The 14,572-nt window shown below is 34.1% G+C and overlaps 1 protein-coding gene across 1 annotated transcript in view; it reads left to right on the top strand.

Annotated features, from left to right (window-relative positions):
* Positions 1 to 995: 995 nt before the first annotated feature.
* The window catches only part of LRRIQ3 (leucine rich repeats and IQ motif containing 3), a 134,123-nt gene continuing 120,546 nt past the window's right edge, over positions 996 to 14,572 (top strand). The window contains exons 1-2 of the mRNA XM_033115872.1: positions 996 to 1,244; positions 2,791 to 3,114. Coding sequence (XP_032971763.1) covers positions 996 to 1,244; positions 2,791 to 3,114 — 573 coding nt within the window. The remainder of the gene's footprint in view (positions 1,245 to 2,790; positions 3,115 to 14,572) is intronic.

Raw genomic sequence — 14,572 nt, 5'->3', positions numbered from 1 at the left:
TAGATATGATATGGGGACCAGGAAATGTGCCTGTTGATTCATTTCTTAGGTGATATTTAGAGTTTGAGGATTATAGTTGTAGGCCTTGGCCAGGACATAAAAAGTACCCAGTCTTTTGAAAGAGTGCAAGGGTTTATCTGGATTTTCACATTAATTCTTATTTCCCCCATATGGTAGAAATAGAAATGGGGAAGATGGTTAATCTTACCAAACGCACTCAGATAGGCCACTGGAGCTTATATATTCTATTTTAAACTATCACTGGGTGACTGGCTTTTATGAAAGCTGAAATTAACCACAGTAAGAGAAATTTCATATATATACGACAAATACTATATAAAATTATGTAAAACAGCTCTGATCCAAAAGTTTTAGACAAACTTAATCAGTCAAGTTTTGAAGCTATTAGAATTCTAGATCTTAATTGCCTAATTGAATTGAACATAAATATAATGTGATTGCAAATTATCTCTTCAAGAAATAAATATAACAGTTGAAGCCCTGTATTCCACCTTCATTTCATTTAGCTGCATTTTTTAGCCTCTCCCACAAAAGATTCCCTTTTCCTGTCTTGGGAATTCATCATTCAATGCATTTCTTTGTTCAGCAGTATTTTTTAAGCAAAATTATTATACAAAGTATGCTAAGGTATAGTTTTCTTTGTGTTTTTTTTTTCAGTTGTCTTGCCAAGAGGCGATGTTTATAGTGCAGCTCTTTCATTGAATTCCATCCTCAAAGTATTCTAGGAAAAAGGAGGTTTTTCATTTACTGATTAGTTTATTGGTGAGGGCAATGATACATTTTGAGATGTAAGTCTTAGTAGTCATTTAAGATGCTTTGGGATAGAGGTTTTATGGGAATTCGTGGTTTTTTTTTAAATAACTTTTCTACCCATTTTTATTCTTACTATCTATTAGCAAACATTTTTATTTACATATAGAATTAGTTTGGGAAGTTGAAAAAGCTTTTGATAGCAGTCTACCATTTTTTTCTAGATGTTTCATGGAACCATCACAAAAGAGCTAACCAGTCATGAAGAATGGAGTCACTATAATGCAAACATTATAGAAGATCAGAAAGATTTTGTTTTTGTGAAATTCAGTGGTCTTCATTTAAAATCTATGGAAAATTTGCAATTTTGTATCTCTCTTAGAGTATGCATCTTCTCAAACAATTTTATTACGGATATTCATGCACTTCAAAATTGTATAAAATTAGTCAAACTTGATCTCCATGGAAATCAGGTAAGCACCAGCCATTTCAGATATTTGCATATAAATTAAATTATATTTAATAAGCATTTATGTTATCTATCCACAATATTTCTCCCATATAATCTTTTATATAATATGAACAAACATTTAAACATAAATAAAAATATGAAATGTATAAATACAACATTTAAAATATAAGCAAACTTTTAAATTAAAAGTGTGTGATTTGTTTTATTTTACTTCTTAAATCCATAGTCTAGATTAGGAATACTTCTTGACTCCTGAGTTCTGTTTTGATGACCTATAACTGACATATAACATCATTTTAATTTCAAGTATATAATGTAATGATGCGATATTTGTGCATATTGTGAAATGAACACCCCAGTATTCTACTTAACATTTGTCACCACATAGTTACAAATCAGTTCTGTAGTTACAGTATTTTCTTTCATTTGGTCAGTTGCCCTTTCATTTCAGTGGTGGTTTTCTTTTGCTATGCAGAAGCTTTTTATTTTTATGTGGTCCCACTTGTTTAGTTTTGCTTTTTATTGCCTTTGCTCTCGGCGTCAGACTCAAAAATAAAACACCGTGACCAATGTTAAGGAGCTCACTGCCTATATTTTCTTCTAGGATTTTTATGGTTGCAGGTCTTACTTTCAAGTCTTTAATCCTTTTTGAGTTAATTTTTGTATATTACAAAAGATAGTTTCATTCTTTGGCCTGGGTCTGTCCAGTTTTCCCAGCATCATTTATTAAAGAGAATGTCCTTTTCCCATTGTATATTCTTGGATCCTTTGTTGTAAATCAATTGATCATATATGTGTGCATTTTTGCTGGGCTCTTTATTTTGTTTCATGGAACTATGTGTCTGTTTTTATGCCAATAACATACTGTTTCATTACTATAGCTTTGTAATATAATTTGAAATCAGGGAGCGTGATGCCTCCAGCTTTGTTCTCTCTCAACATTGCTTTGGCTATTCAGGGTCTTTTGTAGATTTATACAAATTTTAGGATTGTTTCTTCTATTTCTGTAAAACAAAAAAAGCCATAGAAATTTTTCATAGGGGTTGCACTGAACTATAGAATGCTTTGGATAGTATAGGCATTTTAACACTCTCAATTGTCACAATCCATGGTCATGGAATATATTTTCATTTATTTGTGTTTGCTTCAGTTTCTTTAATAATGTCTTGTAGTTTTCAGCGTACAGGTATTTCACCAATGTGTTGCATCACATTGTTCAATTTGATTTTTTAATTCTTTATATAAGGAAAGTATTTTAGAAAACTTCAGAGAGGCAGCCTATTACAAAGGAATTTTTACTGAACAAAGTATATGTTTACTCATTTAATTACACTAATAATGATAGCTTATTCCAGATGTCCAGTGTATTATGTTTTTACACCAGTCATCATTTGGATAATTAGAAATTCTGTTTTTATTTATTGATAAGAAATTTGTCACTTGGGAAAATACTGAATTTTAGAAGATGTTTAATATATTTTAGTTTCCATGCAATTTATAGGAATTTTATATTTGTATTTAAAGTATTATTATTCATAATATTTCAGGTAAAGATTCTACCAGATACCAAATTTTGGAGTGGATTGAAGAACCTAAAACTTCTCTATCTTCATGACAATGGTTTTGCAAAGTTAAAGAATGTATGTATGTTATCTGCCTGTCAAAGCCTCATTGCTCTCACTATGTTTGATTGTCCAGTAAGTCTTATAAAAGGATATAGACATGTTCTCGTCAATAGTATATGGACTCTCAAAGCGCTGGACCATCATGTGATTTCTGATGAAGAAATAATTCAGAACTGGCATCTTCCTGAAAGATTCAAAATGTATAACCAACGGCTTTTCTTTAATTTCTCCCCTGCTTTGAAAAAGGTACATGCTTTCATTAGGGATTGTTTTAAGTAAATTTATAGAAATACATTTTTAGCTTCTCAGGATTATGCCTAAATTATATAAAACTAGTATTTTGCATCAGTTATGTAAGATACCATATAGTAGTGAATACATTAGTAATGTGTTATGTCTGAAATTTTAAAATGTTTGTATGTTTACTGCATGAAAATTGTTGAGCAGAAAAATGTCAAATTGTAAAGAAATATATATATATACACACACACACACACACACACACAGATATATATATATTCATATACATATTTGGTCTCCATTATGTTTTAATAGCTTTAAGGATATATAGCTTACATACTGTAAATTCCCCCATTTTACATGTATGATTCAATTATTTTAGTAAATTAACAGTACTGCATAACCAACTCCAAAATCCAATGTTAGAAATTTCCACCACTCCAAAAGTTTCTCTCATTCCCATTTGCAGTTAATCCCCACTCCCAACCCCAGTCCTAGATAACCATTGATCTGTTTTCTGTCTCTATAAATTTGCATTTCTAAACATTGTATATAAAGGAATTATACAATATGTAGTCTTTTGCATCTGCCTTCTTTCAGTTAGTGTGATGTGTTTGAGGCTCACTCATGTTGTAGCATGAATCAGTAGTTTGTTCTTTATGATTGCTGAGTAATATTTTATTACATGGAATATACTGTATCTTCTTTGTCCATTCACCAATTGATGAACATTTGGATTAATTTCAGTTTTTGCTATTATGAATAATGCTGCTATGAACACCTACTTACATGTCTTTATGAATATACATAAGCTTTTGTTTTTCTTGGGTAGATTCTCAGGAATGCAGTTGCTGGGATGTATGTTAAGTTTATGTTTAACTTGTTAAAAAACTGAATTGTTTTCTAAGAAGTGGAAACCACCAATGTATTAGGGTTCTAGTTTCATTATGTCTTTGCAACTTCTTAGTATTTTCTGTGTTTTGCACTGCAGACATTCTGGTTGATGTGAGGTGGTATTTCATTTGTGCTGTTATTTTTTATTTTCCTAATGAGTAATGATGATAAACATCTTTCCGTCTTCTTGTAACTATTCATGTACCTTCTTTGTTGAAATGTCTATACGGATTTTTTTGCCTATTTTTAAAGTGACTTGTTTGTCTTATTGAGTTGTTAGAGTAGATATCTGGATATAAGTCTTTTATCAGATATGTGAATCACAAATATTTTCTCCCAACCTGTAGCTTGTCTTTTCATTTTCTTAATGGTTTCTTTTCTATTTTTTTTAATTTATTGGGGTGACAATTGTTAGTAAAATTACATAGATTTCAGGTGTACAATTCTGTATTACATCATCTATAAATCCCATTGTGTGTTCACTACCCAGAGTCAGTTCTCCTTCCATCACCATATATTTGATCCCCCTTACCCTCATCTCCCACCCCCCACCCCCTTACCTAACTCTGGTAACCACTAAACTATTGTCTGTGTCTATGAGTTTTTGTTTCTCATTTGTTTGTCTTGTTCTTTTGTTGTTTTAGGTTTATATACCACATATAAGTGAAATCATATGGTTCTCTGCTTTTTCTGTCTGACTTATTTCGCTTAGCATCATACTCTCAAGATCCATCCATGTTGTCACAAATGTTCCTATTTCATCTTTTCTTACCGCCAAATAGTATTCCATTGTATATATATACCACAACTTCTTTATCCATTCATCTATTGAAGGACATTTTGGTTGTTTCCATGTCTTGGCCACCGTAAACAAAGCTGCAATGAACATTGGAGTACACGTGTCTTTATGTATAAATGTTTTCAGATTTTTTGGGTAGATACCCAGGAGAGGGATTGCTGGGTCATATGGTAATTCTATTCGTAATATTTTGAGAAACCTCCACACTGCCTTCCATAATGGCTGCACCAGTCTGCATTCCCACCAACAGTGTATGAGGGTTCCTTTTTCTCCACAGCCTCTCCAACACTTGTTACTATTTGTCTTGTTGATGATAGCCATTCTGACTGGGGTGAAGTGATATCTCATTGTGGTTTTTATTTGCATTTCTCTGATGATTAGTGATGTTAAGCATTTTTTCATATGTCTATTTGCCATTTGTATGTCCTTTTTGGAGAAATGTCCCTTCATGTCCTCTGCCCATTTTTCAATTGGGTTGTTTGTTTTTTGTTGTTGAGTTGTATGAGTTCCTTGTATATTTTGGATATTAGCCCCTTATCGGAGGCACTGTTTGCAAAAATCTCCCATTCAGTTGGTTGCCTCTTTATTTTGTCAATGGTTTCTTTTGCTGTGCAGAAGCGTTTAAGTTTCATATAGTCCCATTTGTTTATTTTAGCTTTTACTTCCATTGCTTTGGAGTCAAATTCATAAAATGCTCTTTGAACCCAGGGTCCATAAGTTTACTACCTATGTTTTCTTCTATGCAGTTTACTGTTTCAGGTCTTATGCTTAAGTCTTTGATCCATTTTGAATTAATTTTGGTACATGGTGACAGAGAGCAGTCCAGTTTTATTCTTTTGCACGTGGCTATCCAATTCTCCCAGCACCATTTATTGAAGAGGCTGTCTTTTCTCCATTGTATGTTTTTAGCTTCTTTGTCAAAAATCATCTGTCCATATTTATGTGGTTTTATTTCTGAGTTCTCAATACTATTCCATTGGTCTGTGTGTCTGTTTTTCTGCCAATACCATGCTGTTGTGATTATTGTTGCCCTGTAGTACAAGCTAAAGTCAGGGAGTGTGATACCTCCAGTATTGTTCTTTTTTCTTAAGATTGCTTTGGCTATTCGGGGTCTTTTGTGGTTCCAAACAAATCTGATGATTTTTTGTTCTATTTCTTTAAAAAATGCCATTGGGATTTTGATGGGGATTGCATTAAATCTGTATATTGCTTTGGGTAATATGGCCATTTTAACTATGTTGATTCTTCCAATCCATGAGCTTTCCAATGTCTTTCCATTTCTCTGTGTCTTCTTCAATTTCTTTCAAATATGTCTTATAGTTTTCAACATATAGGTCCTTCACATCCTTGGTTAAGTTTATTCCTAGGTATTTTATTCTTTTTGCTGCAATTGCAATAGGAATTTTTTTTTGTATTTCTTTTTCTGAGATTTCATTGTTAGTATATAGGAATGCAATGGACTTTTGTACGTTGATTTTGTAACCAGCAACTTTACTGAATTCGTTGATTGTTTCTAATAGCTTTTTGGTGGAGTCTTTAGGGTTTTCTATATATATAGCATCATGTCATCTGCAAAGAGTGATAATTTAACTTCTTCATTCCCAATTTGAATGCCTTTTATTTCTTTCTCTTGCCTGATTGTTCTGGCAAGGACTTCCAACCCTATGTTGAAAAGCAGAGGTGGTAGGGGACAGCCCTGTTGTGTTCCTGAACGTAGAGCAAAGGGCTTCAGTTTTTCACCATTAATTATGAAATTAGCTGAGGGCTTGTCATATATGACCTTTATTATGTTGAGGTATTTTCCTTCTATACCTATTTTATTAAGTCTTTTAATCATAAATGGATGTTGTATCTTGTCAAATGCTTTTTCTGCCTCAATTGATATAATCATATGATTTTTATCCTTTATTTTGTTTATGTGATGTATCACATTGATGGATTTGCGGATGTTGAACCATCCTTGTGCTCCAGGGATGAACCCCACTTGGTCATGATGAATAAACTTTTTAATGCATTGTTGTATTCGATTTACTAGAATTTTGTTTAGGATTTTTGCATCTGTATTCATCAGAGATATTGGTCTATAGTTTTCTTTTTTATGTTGTCCTTACCAGGTTTTGATATCAGGGTAATGTTGGCCTCATAAAATGAGTTAGGGAGTACTGTCTCTTCTTCAATATTTTGGAAGAGTTTGAGCAAGATTGGTATTAGATCCTCTTTGAAGGTTTGGTAGAATTCACTAGTGAGGCCATCTGGTCCCAGACTTTTACTTTTGGGAAGGTTTTGGATGACTGATTCAATTTCGTTACTGGTGATTGGTCTGTTTAGATTTTCCAGTTCTTCATGGTTCAGCCTAGGTAGGCTATATGTTTCTAAGAACTTGTCCATTTCTTATAGGTTATTGAATGTGGTGGCATATAGTCCTTCATAGTATTCTTGGATGATCCTTTGTATTTCTGTGGTGGTGTCTGTGATAACTTCCCCTTTTTTATTTCTGATTTTGTTAATTAGTGTCTTCTCTCTTTTTATCTTAGGTTAGCCAAGGGTTTGTCAATTTTGTTAATCTTTTCAAAGAACCAGCTCTTTGTCACATTAATTTTTTCTATTGTCTTTTTGTTCTCTATTTTATTTAGTTCTGCTCTGATTTTTGTTATTTCCTTTCTTCTGCTGACTTTGGGTTTCATTTGTTCTTCTTTTTCTAGTTCTTTATGGTGTAACATGAGGTTATTTATTTGGGATTTTTCTTGTTTCTTGATATAGGCCTGTAATGATATTAATTTCCCTCTTAAAACTGCTTTTGCTGCATCCCCAAAATTTTGGTAGGATGTATTTTCATTGTCATTTGTTTCTATGTATCTTTTGATCTCTCCTCTAATTTCTTCTTTGATCCAGTCGTTCTTTAAAAATATGTTGTTTAATCTCCATGTATTTGTGTTTTTTTCTGCTTTCTTTTTGCAGTTGATATCCAATTTCAAAGCCTTGTGATCAGAGAATATGTTCAATCTTCTTAAATTTGTTGAGGCTGATTTTATGTCCCAATATATGGTCTATCCTTGAGAATGTTCGATGTACACTAGAAAAGAATGTATAGTCTGATGTTTTAGGATGAAGTGCTCTATATATGTCAATTATGTCCATTTCATCTAATGTGTCATTTAGGGCTGCTATTTCATTATTTATTTTCTGTTTGGATGATCTATCCATAGCTGTCAATGATGTATTTAAATCCCCTAGTATAATTGTGTTTTGGTCAATTTCTCCCTTTAGTTCTGTTAGAAGTTGCTTGGTATATTTCGGTGCTCCCTGATTGGGGGCATAAATAGTGATGACTGTTATGTCTTCTTGTTATGTCCCCTTTACCATTATGAAATGTCCATCTTTGTCTCTTGTTATCTTTTTCACCCTGAAGTCTGTTTCATCTGATATCATTATGGCTACACTTGATTTTCTCTGGGTACCATTTGCTTGGAGTGTCAATTTCCACCCTTTCACTTTGAGTCTATGCCTGTCCTTGTAGCTGAGATGTGTCTCTTGGAGACAGCATATGGTTGGGTTTAGTTTTTTTGATCCAATTTGCTACTCTGTGCCTTTTTATTGGTGAGTTGGGTCCATTTACATTTAGGGTGATTATTGATATGTGAGGTTTTCCTGTCATTCTGTCTTTAGTTTTCTGGTAAGGCTGTGTTTCCATTGTTTCTTTGCTTATTTGTTGTTGTCTATTATTTCTGTGTGGTGGTATTCTATGATGTTTCCCTCTGTTTCTTCTTTTATTACAGTATATATTTCAGTTCTGGATTTTTTTTGAGTGGTTACCCTTAAGTTTATGTAAAAGAAAGTTTGATATTTAGAGTATTCCATTTTCTTCAGCACGCTACTTTCTCCATTCCCATATTCCGGTTCAGGCCTTTACTCTCCCCCTTTTTATGTTTTGGTTTCCACAAATTGTTCCTGTAGCAGGTGGTCAAATAGCCTCCTTTAGTATTTCTTGTAGTGCAGGTTGTGTATTAGAAAATTCCCTCAGCTTCTGTATGTCTGGAAAGGTCTTTATTCCTCCTTCATTGCTAAAGGATGTCTTTGCTGGATATATTATTCTTGGTTCATAATTTCTCTCTTTCAATAGTTTGCATATTTGGTTTCACTCCCTCCTGGCTTGTAGAGTTTCTGCTGAAAAATCTGATGATAATCTAATGGGCTTTCCTTCGTAGGTTACCGTCTTGTTTTCCCTGGCTGCCTTGAGGATTCTTTCTTTGTCGTTGATTTTAGACAGTTTCAATACAATGTGCCTTGGAGAAGGCCTGTTGGGATTGAGGTAATTAGGTGTTCGATTTGCTTCTTGGATTCGAGGATCCAGTTCTTTCCACAAGTTTGGGAAGTTCTCATCAACAGTTTATTTGAATATATTCTCTGTTCCCTTCTCTCTTTCTTCTCTTTCTGGTATACCCATTCTTATATTGTTCTTTCTGATGGAGTCAGAAAGTTCTTGTAGAGTTCTTACATTTCTTTTAAGTCTCAAGTCTCTTTCTTCTTCCATCTGTGTAATTTCCAGGTTTCTATCTTTAATATCACTGATTCTTTCCTTCGTCTGGTTAACTCTACTACCTAAGCTGGTTATTTCATTCTTAATTTCTTCTATTGAGTTCTTAGTTTCCAGAAATTCTATTTGGTTCTTTTTTAAAATTTCACTCTCTTTCGTAAAATGCTCATGTTGTTCTTTGATTGTGTTTCTGAGTTCATTAAACTGCCTTTCTGTGTTTTCTTGCATCTCATTGAGTTTTTTCAGAACTGCAATCTTGAATTCTCTGTCATTTAAGTCTCATATTTCCATATCTTTAAGTTCCTTTTCTGGAAACTTTTCACTTTCTTTCTGAGCTGTCTTGTTGCCTTGGTTATTTATGGCAATTACTGATTTATTATTTCTCTTCCTAGCCATCTACAGGAGTGGCTTCTGCAACAGGTTAATAGGAAGAGGTCTTTCTTTTGTTTTCCAGTACTTGTTGGTAGAATGTTTTATTTTCTCTCCGACTGCAGCCTTTTTTTTCTCTCTCCCACGGTAGTGCTATGTTTTCTCTGCACTATTCGAACTTCTCACACAATGGGGGGATTCCCTGGGAAATGGGCTTCTCCTCTGTTAATAATTCACCTGGGTCACAGGGCGCAGTATCCGTGCGGATATGCGGAGAGCTTTTGAAGTTCCAAAGCTCTTCCTGCACCAGATTCCGTATGTTTCAGCAGTTCTATTTACTCCTGCAGGGATCCGACCAGATAGGTGGGGCCAGAAGCAGAGTGAATTGTGAGAGGTGGCCCAGAGCAATGGAGGTGACCATCACCACAGCCAGTCCTGCTTCCACAGCTCCCTCACGTTTGCCAGAACTAGTTGCACTGTGAATCTTTGTCTGCGGTCCACAGTTCTCAGAACAGCAAATATTCTGTTCTTTTGATCTGACACTGCTTCTGTTCCACTTCTAGCACCGGGCAGGTGGGGGCGGGGCGAGCTCTGGGAAGGTAGGGAGGGGGCGGCTAGTCTCAGTGCCTAACGCTTCCGTTCTCTGCTCGGCAGTGAGGGCTTAAACCACTGTTTTCAGCCTTCTTCCCTCAGTGTTTTCTCTTAGGTCTCTGCCATGAGCGTTGGGTTCAGCCATGTTATATGCTGCCCCCTCGGCCCTGTGGGCCATAAGCAGAGCCCTAGCAGTCTGAGTTCTTCCCTCTCCCACAGCTGCGGTAGTTCCGGGATGCAGCGAGCATGGATCACTGAGCTAGGTCTGCATCCTGCGCCCACCGGCTCCGTCGCTGCACTTCTCCCTTCCTTCCTCCCCCCCCCCCTCGGGTGATTAGCCCACCTTTAGGTGAATTCAGTAGTGGCCCTCTTCGTCTTGCCTGTCTGCTGTGCAGGGTGTCCTTTGTGGAGTTATTGTTGTTTGATTAGTTGTAAATTCCAGGGGAGCTTTACAGAGGCTCACCTCACACTGCCTATTTGATGACGTCTAATGGTTTCTTTTAAAGCAGAAAATTTTTGAGTATTATGAAGGCTAATTTTATTAATTTTTTTATGGATTGTGCTTTTGGTGTTGTATCTAAGAACTCTGCCTAATTTTAGGTCACAGATTTTTTTCTCCTATGTTTTCTTTTATGGGTTTAATAATTATAGTTATGAAATTTAGATCTGTGTTTTATCTTGAATGAATTTTTATGTGTGATGTGAAGTAAGGGTCTAAGTTTATTTTTTGCATGTAAGTATTCATTTATAACAGCCCCATTTGATGAAAATATTATTCTTTCCCCAATGAATTTTCTTGATATCTTTGTAAAAAATCAATTGGCCATAAAAATGTAAGAGTTAATTTCTGGACTCTCAGTTATATTCCAGTGGTCTCTATATCTATCTTTATGCCATTACCACATTTTCATTATTGTAGCTGTGTGGTTACGTTTTGAAATAGGAAAGTCTGAGTCTTCCAACTTTGCCTTCCCTCTCCCCCCCATACTGCTTTGGTTATTCAGATTCCCTTGTGTTTACAAATTAAGTTTAATATGAGCTTGTCAATTTTGACAATGCTTCCCTTTGGGATAGTGATAAGGAGTCCATTAAATTTATAGATCATTCGTGGAGAATTGCCATCTTTAAAATAGTGAGTATTCTTGTTCTTGAATGTGAACTGTTTCTCAATTTATTTAGCTGTTCTTTAATTCTCTTAGCATTGCTTTGTAGTCTTCATTGTACAAATCTTGCACTGATTTTGTTAAAATTTAATTTTAGGTATTTTATTTATTTTGATTGTGAGTGGAATAATTTTCTTAATTTCATATTTGGATTGTTTGTTGCATACACACACTCTAGTGTGTGTGTGTGTGTGTGTGTGTGTGTGTGTGTGTGTGTGGTGTATGTGTGTGTGTAGTTGCTGTTTTTAAAATCTTATGTCATGCCACTATTCTCACTTCTTAGTTCTAGAAGTTTTATGTGGATTCAAAATACTTGTTTTTTAATTGAAAGTTGATTTTAATTTTTTCAAGTCTTCATATTTGAATGAGTTCATTGAGAGATAGTTTTATTGTTTTTTCAATGCCTTGTAAGACAATTTGGATTATTAATGGAAGAAGATAAAAATATTCAATTCCTAAACAATTAATTTGGTGACACAGGCATGTACAATCATCATTTTATGTTGATTTTTATAATGTTGCAAGAAGTTGTTGGGATACTTTATCTAGGTGGAGGTTATAAAATACTTAAATGGATAGATAAAAATGTAAGAAAAATGCTTCATGACATAAATATTAGAACAAATAAATTTTATGAGTTCGAAAGAGAGGGTAAACTCTACAGGTTTTAGAAAAAATCAGGTACAAGCTATAGGAAGTAAAAAAGTGTGTTGCATAATAATGTTTATTATGTATTCTAAATATATATATATATAAATCTACATATAAATGCATTGAAAATTGATGAAGAAATCATTGGAACTGGCGATCACATAAGAGAGGGTGTATAAACAATAGATAGTGATTATTCATGGGAAGGCTGAACATTAGGAAGTTGAAAGACTTTTTATAACTGCATATGAGTCTTTATGTAAAAAAAAAAGGTATATTCATGATTTTGTGATAATAGTTGTAAAACTTAGGGAAATGAAAAACAAGACAGGATGTATGTCTGGGTGTTTTAACCTGGGTGCTAAAAGGGAGAATTTCATTTAGGTATTCTTGTTGTGTGGTATGGTGTAATCCAAGGTGGGGACACTCATGACCCTTTTAAGGACAATCAAAATGACTGAGGTTCATTTAAGGAATTAATGGGAAGTTAGGGGATGGTATTGAAAAGAACCTTGAATGGCATACCAAGGCATATAGACTTCTTAGTGAATGCAATGAAGTTATATGAGTAGGAAAATTAGAGTGGTTCTGTCATAGATGGTGGTCTATGAATAAATGGTATTGACAAAGTTTTTTTTAAAAGAGATTAATCCAATAGTTTGCTAGCAGATTAATAGGGGTTAGGAGGCAGAAGAGGGCAAAAGATAAATTACTGTAGGCAAAAAATGATATAAAGGTTGATATAGGCAGACAGCCAGTGGAAAAAACAAAGAAGACAACATAAAGGGCAGACACTCAGTAAAAGGCATTGTGGTAGGCATTTTATGTATTTTATTCATTTCTTCACCAAATATGCATTGACCACCTAATACGTGAGAAGGTTTATTCTGCACTCAGTGGTAAATAATATGATTAAGGTCCTGCTTTCATGAAGTTCAGTGGAAAGGCACAGGAAATAAAATTGTAAGCCAAAAAACAAAAAAGCAAACATAGAATTCCAGATAATGTTAATTTCTAAAGAAAAGAAAAGAAAGCAGTGACATATTATGGAAGGAGTAGAGATTTGGGCTACTTTAGCTAGGTGGATGGGGAAGGACTTTCTGAAGAATACCTTATTTATTCTTTGGTATGTTCTTGGACTTGGAAAGGTATTGCTCTTATTTCACAGAACATAATATATAGTGAGTTTTAGCAACTTATACAGTATCAGATGTCTGGCCAGTCATCTTAATATCAGATAAAGTAAACTTAAGAGCAAAGGAGATTATTCATTATATAATGATAATCTGTTTAAACCACAAAGAAGTGATAGTAATTTTAAATGTGAATGCACCAAACAACAGAGCTACAAAATATTTGAAGCAAAAACTGATATATCCAAAATGAAAAATAGAGAAACACATGATCACAGTTGGAGACATCAAAACTCCTCTCTCAACAACTGGAACAACTAGACAGAAAATCAGGAAAGATATAGAAAAAATCAGCAACCCCTTTGACCAACAGAATTTAATTGACATTTATGGAACATTCCAGCAAACAACAATAATATGTACATTCTTTTCAAGTGCTCATGGAAACATATATAGGCCATATTCTATTTTATAAAACAAACCTCAACAAATTTAAAGAATTCAAATCATGTGGGTATGTTCTCTGACCACAGGAAGATAAGTGAAAATCTCCAAACACTTGGAAACTAAACACCACACTTCTAATAAATCCACATGTCAAAGATGTGTTATCAAAGGACATTTAAAAAATACATTATCTGAATTGAAATGGAAATACCAGGTACTAAAATTTGTGGGACACAGCTAAGGCAATGCCAAAAGGGAAGTTTATAGCACTAAATGTGTATACTGGTAAAGAGGAAAAGCCTCACATTGGTGGTCTAAGATCCCTTCCGCCTCACAAGAACTTAGAAAAAGAAGAGCTAAATAAATCCAAAGTAAGAAGAAGGACGGAAATGATATTAATGAAATCATGAACACAAAACTTGAGAAAATTAGTAAAACAAAGGTCTGGGTTTTTTTGGATTTTTTTTTGTTTTTCTTTTGCAAAGATCAGTAAAATTGGCAAACCTATAGCAAGACAGAGAAAAAAAAGAGAAGAAATAAATGATCAATATCAGGGACAAAACAAAGGATACCACTACAGACCTGCACATATCAAAAGGATAACAGACTACTACAATAATGATTCATGCATAAACTTGACACTTTAGATGAATAGATACTTCCACAAAATAACACAAACTGTCAAAACTCACCTAACATGAAATAGATAATTTAAGTAGTCCTATAACTATTAAGGAAATTAAGTTCATAATTTAAAAACTCCTACAAAAGAAATCCTCAGTCCCAGACAGCTTCGCTGGAGAATTCTCCCAAACGTTTAAAAAAGAACACCAATTCTACACAGTTTCTTCTAGAAAATAAAAGGGAACACTTCCTAATTTAA

Source organism: Rhinolophus ferrumequinum, chromosome 9 (assembly GCF_004115265.2).
Source record: "Rhinolophus ferrumequinum isolate MPI-CBG mRhiFer1 chromosome 9, mRhiFer1_v1.p, whole genome shotgun sequence".
NCBI lineage: Eukaryota > Metazoa > Chordata > Mammalia > Chiroptera > Rhinolophidae > Rhinolophus > Rhinolophus ferrumequinum.
Note: the sequence above shows the minus strand (reverse complement) of the source record. Positions and strands in the feature narration are given on the sequence as shown.